The sequence below is a fragment of the Camelina sativa genome, chromosome 8 (genome assembly GCF_000633955.1).
Source record: "Camelina sativa cultivar DH55 chromosome 8, Cs, whole genome shotgun sequence".
NCBI classification, from domain to species: Eukaryota; Viridiplantae; Streptophyta; class Magnoliopsida; order Brassicales; family Brassicaceae; genus Camelina; species Camelina sativa.
Window position 1 is genome coordinate 14,065,126 of NC_025692.1, and position 22,488 is coordinate 14,087,613.

General features: G+C 37.2%; 2 protein-coding genes and 1 pseudogene across 2 annotated transcripts; all 3 read left to right on the top strand.

Moving 5' to 3' along the window:
• On the top strand, nt 8,354-9,415 carry LOC104709517 (annotated as a pseudogene).
• Nucleotides 12,092-13,531, top strand: LOC104709518. Its single transcript, XM_010426115.1, has one exon. The coding sequence runs from the start codon at nt 12,092-12,094 to the stop codon at nt 13,529-13,531; it is 1,440 nt and encodes a 479-aa protein (XP_010424417.1).
• On the top strand, nt 16,216-16,644 carry LOC109125934 (uncharacterized mitochondrial protein AtMg00810-like). The gene has a single exon (XM_019228742.1). The coding sequence runs from the start codon at nt 16,216-16,218 to the stop codon at nt 16,642-16,644; it is 429 nt and encodes a 142-aa protein (XP_019084287.1).

Sequence of the window (22,488 nt, forward strand, 5' to 3'; positions counted from 1 at the left end):
GACACATGCGAATGCATTGAGGATGAGAATGATTGCACTGAAAAGAATAAATATAAGGCGATATTACATATACGCCATCATCTTGCTGAGAGTCTCAAGAACCAGTACCTTACCATAGAAGATCCTCTTGAGCTTTGGACAGAGTTGAAAAACAGATATGGACACCAAAAGACGGTGCTCCTACCAAAGGCTCAATTTGATTGGAAAAATCTAAGGATCCAGGATTTTAAATTCGTGGATGAGTATAATTCAGGGTTATTTAAGATAGTCTCGGTATTGAAATTATGTGGTAAGGAGTTTACTGAGGAGGACTTGCTAGAGAAGACATTCTCAACCTTTCCCACTAATAACATTCTCAAGCATCAACAACAGTATCGTGAAAAGGGTTTTAAGACATATGCAAGCCTCATCTCTTGTTTGCTACTTGATGATCAAAACAATGAGCTATTGTTGATGAACAGTGCAGTGAGGCCTCCTGGATCTACCCCTTACCAGAGGCTCACAAGGTTGACATTACTAAGAAAGAGCCTAAAGAGCCCAAAGAAACAAAAGAGTCCATCTACGTCCATAAAGACAAATATCACGGCCGTGGCCGTGGTAGGGGACGTGGTGGTCGTGGCCATTACCAAGGAAACCAACATGATGGTTATGGCCGTGGAAACCGATCCGACTTCGGTCGTGGTCGTGGTAGAGGCCGCGGAATTTTCAAACCGCAACATAAGACTAAATCGGTTTGTCACCGATGTGGTATGGCAAATCATTGGGCTAAGACATGCAGGACATCTAAGCATCTTATTGATCTCTATCAAGAGAATTTGAAAAAGAATCCAGAAGCTAACATGGTTCATCTCGATGGTGAAGGAGATTTCGACCATGAGAATGATGACCAATTGGATTATGAAACTTTTGATTGCCTAAGAGAGGATAAATAAATTTTACATTGGTTGTATTGATTTATTTTAATTATCTATGTTTTATGACTTTGAATTTTATTGAATTATTATTTTGGTTTAAATTCAATTATTTTATTTCCTTCAATATAAAATTATTTGTTTATGTTTAAACATAAATTCTTGTCCATTTGAGAAATGGCTGAGGACAAGAATATAATTGTGGTGGATAGTGGATTAAGCCACACAATTTTGAAGGATAAGAGATATTTTACAAAATCTCATTATGAAAAATGCCAATATTAGCACAATAGCGGGTATAACAAGTTTAATTGAATGCTACAACCAGGCACATATTTTATTACCGAATGGCACACATCTTGAACTAAGTGATGCATTATATTCACCCAGCTCAAAGAGAAGCTTATTAAGTTTTAAGGACATTCGTTTGAATGGTTTCCATATTGAAACAAAGGGTGAAGGAAACAAAGAGTTCCTATATATTACTGAAATCACCCAAGGACATAAGAAAGTCCTAGAGACTATACCCGCACTAGCCACTGGTCTTTACCATGCTAAGATTAATATGATAGAGACTAATATGGCAATGAATAAGATGTTCAATGAACAACTCACTTTATGGCATGACCGGCTTGGCCATCCGGGTTCGAACATGATGCGTAAGCTAATTATGAATTTCAATGGGCACACTCTAAAAGAGAAAAGATTTATCCCTAAAAATCTCACGTGTGTAGCATTTACACTAGGGAAACTCATTATAAGGTCATCACCAGTCAAAGTAACTATATGTCTAGATAATGCTGGTGAATTTACATCCCAAACATTTAATGATTATTGTATGTCCATGGGGGGAAGTGTGGAACACCCTGTGGAACATGTCCATACACAAAATGGATTAGCTGAATCCTTCATTAAACAGATCTAATTGATTGCTCGACCATTACTCCTAAGGTCGAAGCTTCATGTGTCGGCTTGGGGGCACGCAATATTGCATGCATCAGAACTTATACGGATCAGGCCATCTAGTGAGCATAAATATTCGTCATCCCAATTCTTAACGGGTCATGAGCCAGACATATCCCATCTAAAGACATTCGGGTGTGTCGTTTATGTACCGATTGCATCATCACAGAGAACTAAGATGGGACCTCAAAGGAGGATGGGAATATATGTTGGATATGATTCTCCCACCATAATTAAGTATCTTGAGCCAACTACGTGTGATTTATTTAAGGCCAGATACGCGGATTGTCAGTTTGCTGAATCCGAATTTCCTATGTTGGGTGGAGAGAAAAACAAGCTTGTCAAAGAAATTTCATGGAATCAAACATCCTTAAATTGGCAAGATCCTCGGACTCTAGCATGTGAGGTAAAGGTCCAAAAGATTATAAATTTGCAAAAGCTAGCTAATCAATTGCCAGATTCCTTTGCTGACCCTAAGAGAGTAATAAAATCGTACATACCAGCTTGTAATGCACCAGTACGTATTGATGTTCAAAAAGAACACAATAATCAAGTTGCTACAGAGTCTAAGGCCCGTTTGAAACGTGGTAGACCAATAGGTTCCAAAGATAAGAACCCTCGGAAATCTAAGAAAGGTGCAAATAAAACCGAGGTTGAGAAAAATATAGACATGGCCGCGGCAAATCCTAAGGCACCGAATGAGGTTTGGAACGCTGAACCTCAAGGTCCTGAAGGTATTGATAATAATGAGATCTCAATAAATTATATCATGTATGGAATACAATGGAACCGTAAAGATGTCGACATCGATGAAATATTTGCATAAAAGGTAACACTTGAAATAAGTGAGGATCATGAACCCACGTCTATATTAGAGTGCACTCAAAGTAAAGATTGGTTAAAATGGAAAGAAGCCATTAACGTGGAGTTAAGTTCATTAAAGAAAAGGAATGTGTTTGGTCCGATCTTAAGGACACCATTCGATATAGAGCCAGTTGGACATAAGTGGGTCTTTGTAAGAAAGAGAAATGAGAGTAATGAAATCGTGAGATATAAGGCACGGCTTGTAGCACAAGGATTCTCTCAAAGACCAGGAATAGATTATGAGGAGACATACTCCCCTGTGATGGATGCAACGACTTTTAGATATTTAATAAATCTGGCTATAAGAGAAAAACTGGATTTGCGGTTAATGGATGTTGTAACCGCATATTTATATGGTCCACTGGATAATGAAATATATATGAGATTACCAGAGGGTATTGAGCTCAAAGATAAGAGTGGTTCTCGAGAACAATACTGCATAAGGCTAAACAAATCCCTTTATGGACTGAAACAAAGTGGGCGTATGTGGTACAATAGACTAAGTGAGTACCTAGCCAAAGAGGGCTATAAGAATGATCCCATTAGTCCATGTATTTTTATAAGAAGTTTGCAAACAAAGGGTTTGTAATCATAGCAGTATATGTGGATGATTTGAATATCCTAGGAACCTCTGGGGAAATCGCCCAAATAGTTTAATATCTCAAGAAAGAGTTTGAAATGAAAGACCTAGGTAAAACTAAATTCTGTTTGGGATTGCAGCTTGAGTACATAGATAATGGAATCCTTGTGCATCAAATGGTATATACTGAAAAGGTACTCAAGAGGTTTAATATGGACCAAGCTCACCCATTGTCTAGCCCAATGGTTGTAAGGAGCCTTGATTTGGATAAAGATCCATTTGAGCCAAAGAAGGACGTTGAAGAATTTCTCGGGCCGGAAATGCCATACCTCAGTGTTATAGGAGCGTTAATGTTCTTGGCTAGCCACACTAGACCGGACATATGTTTGGCCGTGAACCTCCTTGCAAGATTTAGCTCTTGTCCGACCCAAAGGCACTGGAACGGTATCAAACATGTATTAAGTTACATACAAGGGACGACAGATTTGGGTTTGTATTATATTAACTATAACAAAGAAGGTTTAGTTGGTTTTGCTGATGCAGGTTACTTATCGGATCCACATAATTCAAAGTCACAAACCGGCTATGTGTTCACACACGGTGGTACGACGATTTCATGGCGTTCTATGAAGCAGAGGATTGTGGTCACTTCATCTAATCACGCAGAGATTTTAGCAATTCATGAAACCAGCCGTGAGTGTGTTTGGTTGAGGTCGATGACTCAACATATCAGAACAGATTGTGGCATGGCCGACGATAAGGAAGCAACGGTTATATGTGGTACAAGTTCAATCCTGCGATAACTCAGCCGATCACTTCACCAAGTCTTTACCGACATCGACATTCAAGAAGTTCACGCACCAGATTGGAATGCGGAGACTTAAAGACTTCTAGTGATGCTTGGAACAGGGGGAGTAATGCGTGTTGTACTCTTTTTCCTTCACCATGGTTTTGTCCCAATGGGTTTTCCTGGTAAGTTATGAGGCAGCACCCCAAGCGAATTACGGAGATCCCTTAGCATTTGCACGGTTATGTCATCCAAGGGAGGGTGTTGTAAAACACGGATGGTGGATCTTCCATAACCGGTCCATACATGTTCTAGTGTGTAAGGCCCATGGCCGAAGACCCATTGCCTATTTCCTATCTCTAGTCGGTTTTGTACTACGGGTTTATCTATCCCTATATATATGCAACATTCGATTGAGTTAATGATATAATATAAGAAGAGAAAACCTCCTTCGAGTTTTTCTAGTTTACAACATACATTACATTGACCCACAAAGAACTCATCCCATGTAATCCACATAAGTAAATGTTATGTCTGCATCTATTATGGTTGAATTCGTGTTACCCAAAATTCTCATTCTCATATTTTCTCCATAATAATTTAGATAATATATGTATTTTCCAAATTACATGTTTCCTTCCATACAGATATTAAATTAGATGGTCATTTTAGAAATATCAGATAATATACTACCAAAATCAAATAACTTTCCATATAGACATTATCAATATTAATAATCTGATTAGTTATGAACACTTTTAAAAACGACTTTCATAAATATTGGCTACTTATCAAGTTGTTGATTTAATTTCAATTATTTTGTAATTTGTAAACAAAGATCCACAAATTTATTTGATCAGGATCCAACAGGTCAAAAAATTAGCTGGTCTTTACGACCAAAAAACAAAATTATCTTTTTGATTTTTTTATCTTCCAATCAAAAATATTATACCCATAAAATATAAAACAAAAAATGTGAATTTACAATTTATGTGATATATTAATAAACAATTTATCATTTATACCACACATATATATATCTACAGAATTACATGTTGTTTTCCTCTATATAACTCTAAATACAGTAAAATCAATTACAAATAAAGTATACTTCAGGTAAGAAGTGCCTTGATTTTACTCCTCCCTGTTTTACCTTAGAAAATACAGACATTACAATCGTAAATCATTTTTAAAAGTCTTTTAATCATGTAATCAAAAATTTGATTAGACTATGGGCCAGTTCGTTTTATGATGCAAGTTCTCGTTTTCTTATCGCTGGTTTAGTTTTAGCAACACTAATCACCGAATTCATTGCTTTTAAGTCGCTAACTTGTAATTTGAGGGTTGAAACGAACAGACCTATAAATAACGTTATAATAAAAATTAAAACCTAATAACACGTTATTGAACACTTGAGGGTTGCTACCACTAATTATATAACACTAGGTTAGACCCGCGCGATGCCGCGGGATGTTGTTCTATACATTTTGAAATATATTTGATGTTAAAATATGTTTTTTTTATTTTTTGGAATTATATTAATAATAAAAATTATGGTTTACACAATACTAAGATATAGAAATAGACTAAAAAAACCTACAATGGTTTGCAACTCTGTTGTATTTGTTATTACAATCATTTACATTTAAGTCGGGTAAATTTAATCGTATAATTGGCTTAACTCTACTATATGCTATGTTTTTTTTCTCTTATTACTTGTTATTTAAGATATATTAGTGTATTTATTTTGTGGTGTATTTTTGTAGTTTACAAATTTAATCATCTAAGTTTATATTTTTTTTTTTGGTAGGAATCATCTAAGTTTATATAGTTTGTGTTGTTGTTACATTATTATTTGTTTGTTTTCTTTTGTAAATTATCAATTCTTTTTAATCACAAATCCACATATGTCAAAGTATATAGACATATTTTTACTTTAGTTTAGTTTTGTGTTGTTATTTAAATACTATACTTATGTTAAATTGTATACAACGTTTGTAAGGATTATGTTAATTGTCAAAGTTATGTTAAAAGTTATAGATTATTTAGTTTTCTTTAGTTTAAAAAAAATTGTTTTTTGATCTTAAACATTGTTTAATTTGCCATTGGTGTTCTTATATGTAATTCTTGAGAGACAATGAACCTTTCTTATCACACGCCAAAATTCAAACATTGCAATCATCATTGTGAAAAGGAGAATTTTTTTTTGATAATATGTAACTGATTTACTCTAGTTTATGTATGCTTCAGTGCTTCACAAAAAGAGTTTATCTTCCAATCTCGCTTGAGAGATTACTCTAGAAACAAAATAATTACTGACTTGTTGCGCTTACAAAGCTCGAGAAATGATTTATTTATTTGTCCTCACTTTTTCATAGTATTTATATTTACATACCATTATATATTTTTTTAAATGACACCCAAAATTTAATTCTTTTATTTTTTTAATAACTTAATTGTATCACTTACAACCAAAATTTAATTCTTTTATTTTCTTTATAACTAAATTGTATCACTTACTTAGATTTTCATAAAATTTTAAGAACTCTTGATTCAGATGGTGAGATAATATAAAATTCAAATTATAACAATTTCCATATGTTAAATCTTAATTATTATAAAAGAATTTTATATATTCAAATAAAACTGAAAAATATATACTACACAAATAAAATTTAGATTTCAAATAATAATTTTACAGATAAATATTATAGATTTTGTATATATAAATTATAGTAAAATTATTCAATAATTATTTTACTCTACATATAGTGCCGATTGTTATTTAGAATAAAATTAACTGCTAAAATGATGTTAGATTACAAATAATAAGTAACCAATATGTTTAAAGAACTTTGTGTCCTTTAATGAAGAAAATATCAAGTTCTCTCAATTCATCAAAAGTTCTAAAACCATCAAATCAAATCAGAGACGCATGAAAGAAACCATATAAGTATATATACACATAATATGAAAGCAAAAAATCACATATATCATACTATCATAGTATTTCTAAGGTGACAGCCTCAAACGTAACTTGCTGAGCCGAATATACTTGAGAAAATTTTCAGATTATTCGAGTTGATCAACCAAATCACAACAAAGGTTTTTCCCAAAATCAACATTAGAGTTTTCCTCCGATTCTATACATAATATTCATGATAAAAAAAAGTTTGTAACGAATTTAGAAATTTCTTGTAGCCAATTTCTGACACATAAAAACAAACAATAGAATTAAGGAATATCTGCGTTTTGCTTGAAAGCAGCAGCACTGGTGGAGCTATTTTCTTGATATTATTTGCACAAAAGTATTTATTTATCTGATAACCTTGTAGTTAGAAAATTACAAATTTACGATCCAATTGATAATTCTGTAGTCATTTACTGATAGAACTAATTTTTGATCTTTTTCGGAGAATTTTAAATTTCTATCATCCAACATAACTATTTGCATAAAATTGAGAAGTAACTTGATTAAGTTGTTTTAACATATGTACATGTGAAATAGAAAAAAAAAATTATTATTGGATGAATATGTTGAGTTGTATTAATTATTGTATTTTGATTAGTCATCTATTTTAAATAATGTGTCAGCTATAGGTTTCTCCAAATTGCTGAGGTGTAATCACTGAAAAATACATTCTCATTTTATTGTATTGATATAAGTTATAATAAAAATTAAAACCTGTGGAGTTGTGCAAACGGTGCGGTACTGAATTTTTTTCTTCAAAACATAGTAACAGTTTTTCCTATGATTTTAGCTTTACATGTCACTCTGTATATAACCACAAAAAAAAAATGTGAGAAAACATAGGCTTAAGAAAATAATCCAATATTAAATTAAGAATCTGGTTTAGTGATATTAGAACAATATATGTAACTGATGATGCCATATTTATTCAAAACTGGCATATTTGTTGTCTTGTTAGCCCGCTCAGAGTCAAACTCTCAATACTAAATTAATATATATATATATGGGCATGAAATTATCATAACCTTCCATCCTAATGTTCACGTGTACTTAATCTAATATACAAAAAAAAGTAAAATAATAACTTTAGATTATGTAAAACAAAAACTGTTTTTTTCTCTCTTGTCATAGGCGATTTTTCCAAATCACTGTTTCATAGCAAAACTCTCTTTTTAATCGGCGTCGGTTTCTCCGGTGTCGGCCACTGTCGCTTGCTTTATTCAGTTGTTTATACTTCATTTAATTACTGTACAGTTTTAGATTTTCAGTAACTAAAAATGGCAAATCGAGATTATCAAATCCACGCAAGTTGTCTATTCGCATCGATGGTGTTTCAGGGACTGAGTCCGTCATCTTGTTTACAGACTCCGACCACATCATTGGATTCATCCTTGATTTGGTTATTCTGTCAATTCATTGGGATTTCACTAATCACTATAACAGAATCATCTCATCTCAGTTGTTGTTCCTTCCATATAATGTCGTTTCAAAGGAATTGTGGTGTCTTTCTTTATAGAAAGATTGTTTCCGGAGTGTTCGCTCACTATCGGCGGAGTTTCCGAGTATTAACCGGTGAATGTCCTCTTACCCAATGGTATGGAGGTTATACATGGGTTTTTGATCCCGGAATCGATGGAGGAACCAGTCAACTTGATGGAATCAAAATTCAAGATCTGACGATAACGATGTCAGATGATGGTGATACTTTCTTATTATGGTTGAATTATTTCATCTCGTCAATTGTTTGTACGAGTTGTGGAATATATATTTCTACGTCTGAGGTGGAAATTTTCTCTGAAAATGATGATGTTGATCACTTTTCATGGACGGAAGTCTTTCTTCTACCGACACGAGTTCTTCATTTTATTAAATTAATTTGTCTTTGTTATAAACTCAAACAAGATATGAGCGTGATGGGAAGGAAAAGGACGGCATGTGACTGTGACGGTGATGTTATCTCTTTCACTTGGTTGGAAAATTCTACTTTTGCGAAAAGGGCGTTCATGATCACTAATGGGCAACGTTGCGTAAGGCGATTTCTGCATATCTTATTGAGTTTCAAAACACAAGAGTCATAAACATTTGAAGCAACAATTCTATTTTTTCTTTTAACTAAAGTAATGCGAAAAGCATTTTGGAGTTTCGTCTATATGATGATAGCCAGTTATGAATATGTGAAAGAGGGATATAACAGATTGTTTCTGTTAGCCTATAAGGCTTCCGATTGGTAGGCATGGTCAATTCCACTCTTTTACCGAAATTAAGTTTAATTTCCTTTATTTGTGTCAGTGGTTGTATACAAATGATTTATGTATCTTGTAAAACGATTAATGATATAATATATTTGATTTGCCGAAAAAAAAAAACAACTTTAGATTACATGTAATTTTGACACTATAATACATGAATTTAATATATTATTGGTTTAGTGAATTAACTTAATAGTTGCATCTCCTGGTTTCTTTTTGCTTCATACTCAAGATGCCACTAGGTTAATCTCCGAAGACAAAAATCTGAAACAAATCAATAAGTTGAGGCATGTGAGAAAAAACACCAAAATAAATATTTTGATTTTAGTGGAACCAAAGAAACACAAAAAAATACTACAAAAAAAAAAAAAAAAAAAAAAAAAAAAAAAAAAAAAAAAAAAAAAAACACCAAAAGAAATGTTTTAATAAAACTACAGCGATGAATCGAATGATTGGTTTGTCAATAGAAGCAGTATTTATACAAAAAAAATAAGCTGTCATTTAGGGTTATAGGAAAATCTTTCATCATTAAAAACATATATATATATATTTTTATAGTTATGGTTCCTAAAATTACTCCGAATAGTTAGTAGTTTAGAAAAAAAATAATTTTTAATTTTGAAAAATACATTTATCAAGGCAATTCGACAAAGGAAAAACATTTGTTATATTGGTAGATATTTTAAAAAACAATCTATTAGTTTGTTATTAATGATCTGAGTTTTAAATTGTCGATTAGTTATGGAAAGTACAAATTATTAGGTGTATATTCGATTCTGATTTCCTTATTATATATGTTTAATTGATTTTCCCAGATTTTGGTGTTAATTTCCGAGATTTTCCTAAATTAAATTGCTAAGATTATACGAACTTCCCTTATAAATTAAACGCTAATTGGTTTTAGCTCTTTATTTAGATTTTGTAGTAGGTCTTAATTGTTTCCGATTTTTATGTGTTAATATTTGTTTGGCTAGTGTAATGACTATCAATCTGTTTCGCTCCAATTAATTTTGAATTTCATCTGTTTGGCTTCAAGGATTATACATATCCTTATTCTTATTTGAGTGGTATTTCATTGTATTAATCTGTAACTCTATGTATACTTATTAAAAATGCTTTGCTTTTAATATTATAATCAGATAAATTTTAATTACTGACCCTTACTTAATTAATTTATATTTTACGAAATTATTATTAGCTTTAATTGCTGATAAAAAAATAATATTCCAGTAAATTTTAAAATATTTTGAAAGTTAATATGTGAAACCCCCGGACTTAAATCCAAGCTACATACAAGTTTATCGAACTTGAGACCCCCGGACTTAAATCCCGTCCATTTGACCACTTGATCATAACTCTTTTTTTAGAGTAAAGGGGAAGTAATTGTTTTTATTGGTACCGTGAAACTGGGAAAAAAAAGATCCGACCCGGTAACCTGCGTGTTTATCCGATTAAAATATAGGTAATTGACGTTTTTGCCCTTAATGAGAATCAATTATTTTGTTTTATTTCTAATGGCATTGTGATGTAATTCTTTACAAAACTAAGGTTAGTTTTATAAATGGCTTTTCTTTGAATAGTAGGGATTTATTTATTTGAGATTGTATATTTTAGTCCAATAGATAAGAAAATATGTTTTGTCCAAAAAAATGATATGGGAATATGTAAGAGATTCAAAACACACACTTACTAAATGGTGTAAAAGTGAAGAATTATATTTTTAGCTAAACAAACAATTACTTTCATATTTAAGAGTATTATATTTGATATGTCACAAACAAAAAAAAGCCAAACAGAGTAAAATAGAAATTGTTTTTCTTCTTCATTGGCATCGGTCTCTCGGAACCGGCTGCATCTTAGACCTCGGTGGCAACAACTCTTTGTGCTTCCGAGGAGGCCTCATTAGCTTCCTTCTCCAGAGTCTTGTCGTTGGTCTTTGGTGTCACTTATATGATTTAATGAAACCTCATGTTAAAATAGCAAAACTTGCGTTTACCTATTAAACCATCCTTCCGTTGGTTTAATTTTCATTGCCACGGTTGATGTTAACACCTCTATTGTTTAACACCAAAGAGGAAACAAATTCTTGATTTAAAAAAAAAAGATAATGGTTTACATAAAGATTGATTGATAGTGCATCAGAGTTCTGACGGTGACACAGTGCTGTGGCAAGTCCCAGAGGTCTGATTAGCTGATGTGGCATGAAGTGCTGATGTAGAGAAAGATTGTTGGACAAGATGACGAGCCATGGGATTTGGAAGGAAGAAGCAATTGTGATATACTCGAAGATATTGAGAGTATATCTCGTTAAGAGAATAAAGAAGTAATATTCTTAGGGATCAAGAATATCTCCTTTTTGTTAGGATGCACAAAGATTTAGGTTAGAGATCTTGTGTGCGGGTATAAAAAGATGAGGGCTAGCCGCGAAAAGAGTTAGCACTCGTGGGATAAAAATTGTGAGATCTATAACCTTCAAACAATCATAAAAAGCTTAGAAGGTGAGTGTGTTTTAACACTTTTAGATCTACACAGGGTGTTGTGTTAGATAGATAGAAGAGTGAGCTTAGTTTCAAGTCTTGTAAGAAACGAGAGTTTTTATATAAGATTGAATAAAGAGCGTTTGCTTGGCGTGTTCCAAGCGGGTTATTTGTTGTGTGTGTTCTCCATACGTTAACAATTGGTATCAGAGCAGACACCTGATAAAAAGTTCTGATATCTTTTGGCTATTGGAAAGTTTCAATCAAGCAGGCCATCTCGAGCATCGACATGGAAGCTTGGTTTGCAGTGGAGGACGGCTGGTCACATCCTACTGAGAAGAATGAGATTGGTGAACTGTTGCCTAAGCACAGGAAGAAGTGGACAGCAGAAGAAATAGCGGAATCCAAGCATAACTCGCAGGCGTTGTCAGTCATCTTCAAGTCTCTACCAAGGGAAATCTTCAATCAAGTTCAAGGATGTGTTGCAGCCAAGGAGGCATGGGACATTCTGGTCGTCACATTTAAAGGCACATGCAGGATTAAGCGCACAAGGCTGGACAATCTTGCATCAGACTTCGAAAACTTGCAAATGACTAAAACTGAGTCAGTGGCAGATTATAGGAGCCGGTTGAGTGGTATTGCACAGGAAGCTGTCGTTTTGGGAAAACGATACAAGGACAAGAAGCTGGTGAAGAAATTCCTCAGAAGTTTGCCTGACAAGTTTCAACCTCACAGGTCTGCTATAGATGTGTCCTTAAATTCTGATGAGCTCAAGTACAATCAAGTCATTAGGATGATGCAGGCGTTTGAAATTCAACTAAAGAAGAAAGAGAAAATGAATGTGAAGTCATTTTCACTCAAAGCTATAGAAGAACAGAAACTTGCTGAATCTCAGGAGGTTGCGGATGAAGAAAAAGTGGGTTTGTTAGTTCAGAAGTACTTTTGTAAGATAAAGAAAGGTCAGCGGAAAGGAACAACATCACTCATGAATGCTAGTTCAGATAAGGAGTTCAGGAAAAGTGACAAGCAGGAGCGTCAATGTGCTGAATGTGAAGGATATGGGCATTACAAGTCTGAGTGTCCTAACAACAAACGTAAGAGCTCTCTGCAATGCTATGGGTGTAAGGGTTACGGTCATACCAAGACTGATTGTCCTTCGCATGGGAACAAGCAGAAATCCTACATTACCTGGAGTGAAAATGATTCAGATGCAGAAGATAGCCAAGGTGAGATTCTGAACAATTTTGTTGCTCTGCTAGTAGTTATTGAGGAAGATGAAAAAGACGAGGCTTTGGTGGTAAAAGAAAACATAGACAAGAAGGTTGATTCTGACTCAGATGGAGAGGAGGCTGACTTGTCAATGGAAAATCAGACTGAGCTTCTTATCAAGACAGTGTTGCAAAAGACTCAAGACAACAACGAGCTGACTTCCGAGAGAGATACTCTTCAGATGAATTTTGCAATGCTTTCTAAAGAGCTAAGTGAAGAGAAGGCTAAGTCTTTGCACTTTGAGAAGCAATTGGAGGAACAGCTGAAGAACATCAGGATGCTAAGTAAGGGAACTAAAGATCTGGATATATTACTCAGTACTGGACGATCAAGCACTGTAAAGTGGGGTCTGGGTTATCAAGGAACCAACTCTGACAAGTCTACTCAATTCATCAGTGGGCAGAACTCTGAGCCGAAAACTGAAAGAAAAGGTTCTGGCTACATCGACCTGTCAACATGATCAGTTCCCTAAGGAGAATCCGAAACACAGAAGGATGAGTGTGCAGAATGAGTTTCCGGGAAGACAGCCATATGTTCCACACAGTTATCAGCAGCTTACTCAGCACCCTGTTCACCTCAGCAGAAGAAGAGGATGCTGGTATTGTGGTCATCAAAGCCATTATAAGGCTCAGTGCTTCAAATTTCAGAACCGTGTTTCAAACTTGATGAAACATGGCATGTTCTATCCAGCTGTAAGGAGAGATATTCAAGGGTATGTCAGGAAAGATGATCTCTATTGTCACGTGGCGTACACAGCTGATAGAACCGAAGTTGATCAGGCTAAATGGTACTTTGATAGCGGGTGCTCCAGAAATATGACAGGTGCTCTTGACAATTTGTCCCAAATAGAAGATGTTGCTAGAGGAAGAGTCACGTTTGGAGATGGAGGAAAGGGCACAATCCGAGGAAAAGGTGCAACTGGTGGTGAATCTCAACCGTACGTAAAGGATGTGTTCTTGGTTGATGGTGTGAAGGCCAATCTGATCAGTGTCAGTCAGTTTTGTGATGAAGGCTTGGATGTTACTTTTACCAAGAAGGATTGCAAAGTAGTTGATCAGCAAGGGTTTGTAAAACTCAGAGGAAGACGATCCGGTAATAACTGCTATATGTGGAAATCGGAAATGCCATGCCTTAGCGCAACGGCTGAGTTGAACACCGAGCTGTGGCATCAGAAACTTGATCATTTGAATGTTCGCACAATGCTGAAGTTGGCAAACAAGGAAGTTGTCCGTAGACTTCCTAAGCTGAAGGGTGATCCACATTTTATATGCGGTCCGTGAAACAAGGACATGTAGATCAAAGCCTCTCATGGGTCTTTATCAGACATTCGCACAAGTCATGTTCTTCAGTTGGTTCACATGGATCTGATGGGTCCTATTCAAGTCCAAAGCATATCTGGCCGACGATTCATCTTTGTGATGGTTGATGATTTCACTTGCTACAGCTGGGTAAGATTCCTTCGTGATAAATCTTATACACTTGAGTGTTTTCGCATACTTGCCTTGCAGATCAAGAGTGAAAAGTGCTCGATCGAAACTATTTGGAGCAATCATGGTGGTGAGTTTCAGAATGACAAGTTGGATCAATTTTGTGGTCATCAAAGTATTACTCATCAATACTCTGCACCGAGAACACCAAAACAGAATGGAGTTGTTGAACGCAAGAATAGGACGCTGCAGGAGATAGCAAGGGCTATGTTGCATGGAAATCAGGTTCCTCATCGGTTCTGGGATGAAGCTGTGAACACAGCCTGTTATATCATCAATCGTGTGTATGTCCGACCAAGGACCAATAAGACATCCTATGAGCTATGGAAAGGGAAGTCTCCTACAGTAAGTTACTTTCATGTGTTTAGCTGTCTCTGCTATATTTTGAATGATAAGGATCAGTTGGGGAAATTTGACTCCAAGAGTGATGAGGGTATTTTTCTGGGCTATTCTGGACATAGCACTGCATTTCGTGTCTACAACAAATGCATGCGCTCTGTTCAAGAGACTGTCAATGTCGTGTTTGACGATACTTCATTTCAACGAGTAGCTATGGTGCTTGTCATCTCCGATAAAGACCTGGTAACTGATGATGAGAAGTCTGTGCCAGAATATGCAGGTCATGTTGTCTCTGACAGACCTATGCCATCTCTAGATACATTCCCTGTGTCTTTTCAGGTTCATCGAAATCACTGCTCTACTGATGTTATAGGTGCGATTCAGGGGGTAGAGTTACTAAAGGAAAGCAGATTGATTTTGCTCAGCTGGTTGGAAAGAAACAAAGGACTGTTGTTCCTGAGTCTGTCTCTCAGGACTCTGATGTGGTTCAATTTGCATGTTTTGTTTCCACTATTGAGCCCAAGAATCATAAGGAGGCACTTCGTGATGAGTTTTGGGTTGCTGCTATGCAAGATGAGCTGGAACAATTTAAACGGAGTAATGTATGGGAACTCACTCAACGTCTGGCTGACGTCAATGTAGTAGGAACGAAGTGGATCTTCAAGAATAAGAGTGATGCCAGTGGTTGCATTGTGAGGAACAGAGCAAGATTAGTGGCTCAAGGTTACTCTCAAATTGAGGGAGTTAATTTTGATGAGACTTTTGCTCCGGTAGCAAGGTTGGAATCAATCAGGTTTATGTTCGGTATGGCTTGTGCTCTCAAGTTTACCTTGCATCAAATGGATGTTAAAAGTGCCTTCCTAAATGGAATACTACAAGAGGAGGTCTATGTTGAGCAACCTAAAGGCTTTGAGAACTCACAGCATCATGAAAATGTGTACCGTCTGAAGAAAGTCCTGTATGGTCTAAAGCAGGCACCGAGAGCATGGTATGAGAGGTTGACTACCTTTCTCATGGACCAGGGATACAGTCGAGGAAGTGTTGACAAAACGTTGTTTGTTCTTAACAACAACAACGAGCTGATGTTTGTACAGATCTATGTAGACGATATTGTCTTTGGTTCCACCTCTCAACCTCTAGTAAAACAGTTTGTGGAATGTCTCAGGAGTTTGAAATGATTATGGTGGGAGAGCTAAGATATCTTATGGGGTTGCAAGTTGAATAATCGGCTGATGGGATTTTTGTGTCTCAAAGCACCTATGCTAAGGAGTTAGTACAACGCTTCTGATTAGGGAAGAGTAAAGAAGCATTTTTTCCTATGGGCACCAATGACAAACTCTCAAAGGATGAAGGAGGGGAGGATGTAGATGAGCGACTATACAGAGGAATGATTGGGAGCCTGTTGTATCTGACAGCTAGCCATCCAGACATATGTCTGTCAGTGGGGATCTATGCACGCTATCAAGCCAAGCCTAAGATGTCACATTTACTAGCATTAAAGAAGATCATCAAGTACATCAAAGGAACGGTGAACTTTGGTATTTTCTACACCAAGGACACCAACACCAATCTGAGTGGGTATTGCAATGGTGATTGGGCAGGATCTATAGATGATCGTCGTAGTACAAGTGGAGGATGCTTCTTCATGGGAAACAACCTGATATCATGGCACAGCAAGAAGCAAAATATTGTCTCACTATCAACCGCTGAGGCTGAATTAGGAAGTTGTTGCACACAGCTCCTATAGATGCGACAAATGTCCTCTGACTATGGTATGGATTATGATACTCTTTTAATTCATTGTGATAATTTGAGTGCAATGAATATATCCAAAAATCTTGTTCAGCATTCGCAAACTAAACACATAGATATTAGACATCACTTTGTTCGTGAACTAGTTGAGGCGAAACTGATTGAGATTGACCATGTGAGCACTGATTTTCAGTTAGCTGATTTATTTACCAAGCCTTTGGACTTTAACAGATTTGTGAATCTGAGGAAGTCCATTGGTGTCTGTGAGTACTAACCTGTTTGCCTAAGTTGTGTTGATCTGAGAAAGGAACGTGAGGTAGGACAGATCATGGAAATCCTAGAATATATAGAAGATCAGCACTCTAAAAGCAATTGTGATAAATAGCTGCCTGTCATGCCGGTCTATCCATCCTGTTAAATGTTGTCATGATTTAAGGAGGTGAAAGAGCTGTGAAGAGACATGCACATACATCTTCAAGAAAAATTTCCTGTTGATGACAAGTCTGGAATCAGTGGTTGATAAAACCAATTGATGTCACTGATGTTCAAGACAGTGAAACAGCTAACAGAAGGCTAAAAAAAAAAAATTGTGCTCTTCAAAAAGAGAATCTCCAACTGCCTTAATATGTTGGAATGGGCTGCAGACTAAAGGCATGCCAGTGTGAAAGACTACCCACATGCAACAAGTCCCTGATCTTTAACAATTCAAGAGGTTGTGATAGCTCCTGGCAAAGGTTCTGCACATGAGGTTGACACAGCAAATGTATGATTAGCGCCTTGTTATTTGTGTGATTTCTTTTGTTACATAATAAAAAAAAAATAAAAAATAAAAAATGTTTTTGCTCATGTGTGTCTTTTTCTCAATCTGAGTCCCTGAATGCTCACCATAAGTGGATGTGTGTATCATTTGTTTGGTTCATGAACATATTAAGTTTATTTTTAAAGGGGAGAAGGATGTGATTTATTAAGATCTTATCATTAATGCGATGGAGACGAAAAAGGAAAAAGGTTTGGTGTACACTAATGGTTTAATTGAGTGCTTTTCAGGATTGTCTTGCTTATTGGGCCAGGTCTTTGCAGCCTATTAGGTCACACGAAGGTGTATAAAAGGGAGCTGCTAGGATTTTGGCGTTTTCCTCTTCATCCTTGCGATTTCAGATCTTTGTCGATTAGGCTTCTACTGCTAAAAAGTTTGCTGAACTTAGTCAACGGATGGAATGTTCATACAATGATCTGAATATCAAGTTTGAAGCTCTTAACTCCAAGATGAAGTATATGGAAGACAAGACTGTTTCTACTTCTACCCCAACAACTGGCCAACTACCCGGAAAACAGTTCAAAACCCCAAGGACTATGCTACTATCCATGCCATCACCACCCAAGTTGTAGATGTACGGCTCACTGAGGACACTGAGAGTTTAGATGGGGAGGATTTTCTTCAAGATGAAGTTCAGATAAACGATCATGTCGAGGTGCTCAAGGATCCAATTAAGTCAGCCAAGCAATCTGATCCTGAAGCTACTAAAGAACTCGCTGCTCCCAAGGATAAACCTGTGCGGTTCATTCCTCCATCATACAAGCCACCTTTACCATTTCCAGTGAGGTTTAAGAAACAACTTACTGAGAAGTATAAAGCTCTGTTCGAAAAACAAGTCAAGGAGATTGAATTGAGGATGCCATTGCTGGATGCATTCGCACTTGTTCTTCACTACCAGAAATTCCTCAACGACTTAGTGATGGAGAGATCAAAATAAGTTCAAGGCATGTCGGTACTAAGTCTTGAGTGTAGTGCAATCATTCAGAAGAAGATTGTACCCAAGAAGCTCAAAGATCCTGGATCATTCACTCTACCTTGCTCCCTTGGACCTATGTCTTTTGATAGGTGTCTATGTGATCTTGACGCTTCAGTTAATCTTATGCCACTCTTTGTGGCTAAGAGGTTGGGTTTGACAAGGTTTAAAGGTTGCAACATCTCCCTCATCCTTGCAGATAGAACAATGAGACTTCCACATGGTATTTTAGAAGATTTACCTATCAGGATTCGAGACGTGGAAGTGCCAACCAACTTTGTGGTTCTGGAAATGGATGAAGAACCAAAAGATCCTATGATATAAGGAAGACCATTCCTTTCGACTGCTGGAGCCATCATTGATGTTAGAAATGGCAAGATTGATCTTAATCTGGGGGACGACTTCACTATGAAGTTTGACATCAAAGATATCTTGAAGAAACCAACAAGAGGAGGACAAGTCTTCTATATTGAAGAGATGGATCAGTTGGCTGCTGAGTTGTTGGAGGAATTAGCTGAGGAGGACCATCTCAAAATCACTTTAACCAAGGATGGGGAAGAAGGGTTCTTGCATGAGGAGACCACTTGTTACAAGAACCTGCTAGTTCCCATAGAGAAACGAATGGACAAGAGGAGTTTGAGCAGCTATCTGACGCAGATGAAATATGTGCAGTTGAGGCAGAGATTTCAGAACGTGAGATCTCCAACTCGATCGACGTCAAGACCCGACTCGAGACACCAACGTCCCACTCGATCAAGCCACCGCTCGAGCCGCATCTATTCCACTATCCACTGCCACTGTCAAAGCTACTTCAGTATTGTCACCTCACCAACCTCCGTCCACTCGACCGACACCGTGAGGGTCACCTCGAGTCGACATGTCCGTCGCCCCGATCATGCTCTGCGACTCGACTAAAACAATCCGAACCTGTGCGACTCGACCAACGCAGAGTTACATATCCTCGACCAAAGCTTCATTGGTCTCCCTCGTCACCATCTCCTCACCGTGACTCGAGCAGTGAATCACATCCACTCGATCCGCCGCGTTGTCTCACTCTTTCAGTCTGACGTCACGACCAACAAAGTCTCTACCTACCTCGAGCCAACACACTACGACTCGATCCTTGCTGTTTCAATACTCAAGCCGACATTGTCCGCCCAAGGAACATGTTGTTCGATCCGACACCCCCACTCGTACCAGCGACACCCCCACCCGGATCCACCGTTCTTCCCCGTCGAACCCACACTTGATCCGGAGAGTTCACTCACCGCCATCCCATTCCACTCGATCGGTTTATCCTCTCTTCGCACTTTCGAGTTTAAAATTTCTTAATTGCTCTTGTTACTTGTTTACTAACATATTAACGTTTAGCTTTGAGTTCATCATGTCTCAGCAAAACAGAAAAAGTACTGAGCTCATACATGGGATGAGAGAGGCGTATGGGTGTGTGGGTGGAAAACACTCATCACTTGTGTCCATGGCAAAGCGTTTCCTAAAAATGAAGAACATAGTTGACGAAGTTGTTGGAGGTTCAGAACAGGCAGCGGGGTCAAGCAGACCTGTCAAACCGCTCACCAAAAGCAAGAGTCACGAGAAGAGACCGGTACCAGCTTCTAACTCAAGAGAGGAGGATAGTGATTACGAACAAGAGGAACATGAGTTGCATTCAGGACAAGCATCCAGGAAATCTGTAAGAAGGAAGGCAAGAGACAGGGCATTCAACAGTTTCACGAAGACGTACACAAACTTCATGCGTAAGTTCAGCTGTTCGACATCCACTACCGTCGTCCCAATGCCTATCCCCGAGAACACCAGACCAATGCCGGGATGCGCCTCCGCGACTCTCGAGCCAAATTCGTCAAAGAACACTCTCTCCGGTTCCCTCCCCAGCACGTCAATCTTCATATGTGTCACGGGAGCGTCAGCCTTCACCCGCTCCTTCGCGACACTCGTCTCATGAGTCCAGGGAGAGAAGGAGACAAAGTTCACGTGGTTCCAAAGCCTCCTCAAGTCGTCGGTCAGCGCGTCGTTCTGCAGATCGAGATGAGCATGAGGTTGAGGTCGAGGTTGAGCAGCAAGATGAAGCTCAGGGTGATTATCAAGACATCGGCGGGGTTGAGAAGCAGGACGAACAATAAGGTGATTATCAGCCTACTGAGGTTGTTGTGTTGGTATCAGACTACGGTGAGTCCAGAGTCGATGACATGCAGTGTGACGAGCAGTCGAACATGTATCAGAACACGCAAGCGTTTGAGCAGCACGTCGACCAACCCGCTGAGGTCACTCCTGCGGATCCGGAACAAGGTGAAGGACAAAGTCAATATCATGCACCAACTCCTTGGGCGAGCTCCTTCTTTTTTCTACTACTGAGGTACTCCTACCTTTCCTTTGTATATACCATTTCATTCATACATTGTTTTTGTTGTGATTCTCAAATCCTTTTGCAAATTTTTCTTACACAGGAGACAGCGTAATTTAAGTTTGGGGGAGGGTTTGAGATGATGTATCTGATGTTGTTTTTTGTGATTCTTATTTCAATTTTTTTGCATCATATCATGATTGAGTCTGCATTCATCTATTTGCATAGAAAAACCAAAAAAAATTTGAAAAATTTCAAAAATTTCCACAAAAACAGAGTGTTCATGTAGTTTGCACTTGCATATTAGGATTGAGTCTAGTGTCATTCATATAGGGTTGTTGCATTTAGCATAGGGGTTGATGATGATTGTAACCTTGTTAGCATGTTGAATTCAATAGGATAGGATCAGGGCCCTTGTTATTAGTTCTTTGATGCATGTTGATTGAACTTGAAATTGTAAGATTGAAGCATGTTTTGAATTGATATCATTCCCTATCTACGTGAACCTAATCCTGACTTGCAATTATCCTGTTATGCATTGAAATTGAACTCATGGATACCACATACATACTTTGATTATCTTTCTCCTTTTTACCACCCTTGTTAATCCAAGTAGCTGATTCCCATCTTTGGAACAGTTCCCCGCACTCTTAACCAACCCTTCTTTCAAGCCAATTGTATTCTTGAGTGTCAGGCTTTTTCCGAGTTGAGCTTGTTAGAAAGTGTTAGGTTTTAACCGACAAGAGTAGAATCCTGTGTAGTTCTAGTTCGCGTTATCCGGACTAGTAGGACTAGGTGAGAACTCAATCTTGGGCATTGGGTATGGATTTGTGCAGAAAAGTGAAGAGTAAAAAGAAAGTAAAGGGTAGAAAGTCTTTAGGAGGGGGATGTGTTTTAAGGTTTACAAGTCTAGTAAAGGATTTGGGTTGAGCAAAATAATGAGTTACTGGTTCTGGGCATAAAATGAAAAGATTAGACAAAGAAAAGAAAGTAAAATGTTTAAGATGTCTTGAGTCCGTAGAAGAAAATAAAAAAAAACAACCTTACTGATAATAAAGATTTCCTAATCCGCTAGAATGATAAGAACTGAACTCCTCCTAAGACCGAGTCTAAAGAATGAAAGAATGGGTTTGAGATGAAGTTTCTGATGAAGGGTAGAGAAAGGACCAACTTCAATTTGGAATGTTCTTTAGGTAGATAGGGCGCTGCTCTTGTATGCATCAGTTGGTTTCAACATTTAGCCTTCTCTTACGCTCAACTCCTTTTCGTGAGAGAACCTTATTCTTTATTGATAAAACCACTTGAGAAGGAGACCATCTATGTCTCTGGCCTTTAACCCTAGCCAAATGAGTTCAACGACATTGCATAGCTTGATTCACGGTTCTCTGTTAATAAATGTTAAAGGGAGTGATTGATAGGATTACATGTGTAGATTAAATAAATAAAGTTCCTTCACCATGCATCATAGAACTAAAAACAAGGACCTTGATTCTAACTACTCTATTCAGCATGTTTTAGGTTCTGAGACCCCATCTTCACACCTCTTCTCCATATGTTGTTCTTGATCGTTTGCTTGAGGGCAAGCAAAGAATAAGTTTGGGGGAGTTGATATGTCTATATTTTGTCTCTGCTTAGCATGTATTTGTCATGCATTTAGCTAGGATAACTAGTCGTTTTGCATCAATTTCTA

Excerpts from the sequence above, each read along its gene's own strand:
- LOC104709518 (XM_010426115.1), top strand. The coding sequence starts at position 12,092 with ATGGAAGCTTGGTTTGCAGTGGAGGACGGCTGGTCACATCCTACTGAG.
- LOC109125934 (XM_019228742.1), top strand. The coding sequence starts at position 16,216 with ATGGGCACCAATGACAAACTCTCAAAGGATGAAGGAGGGGAGGATGTA.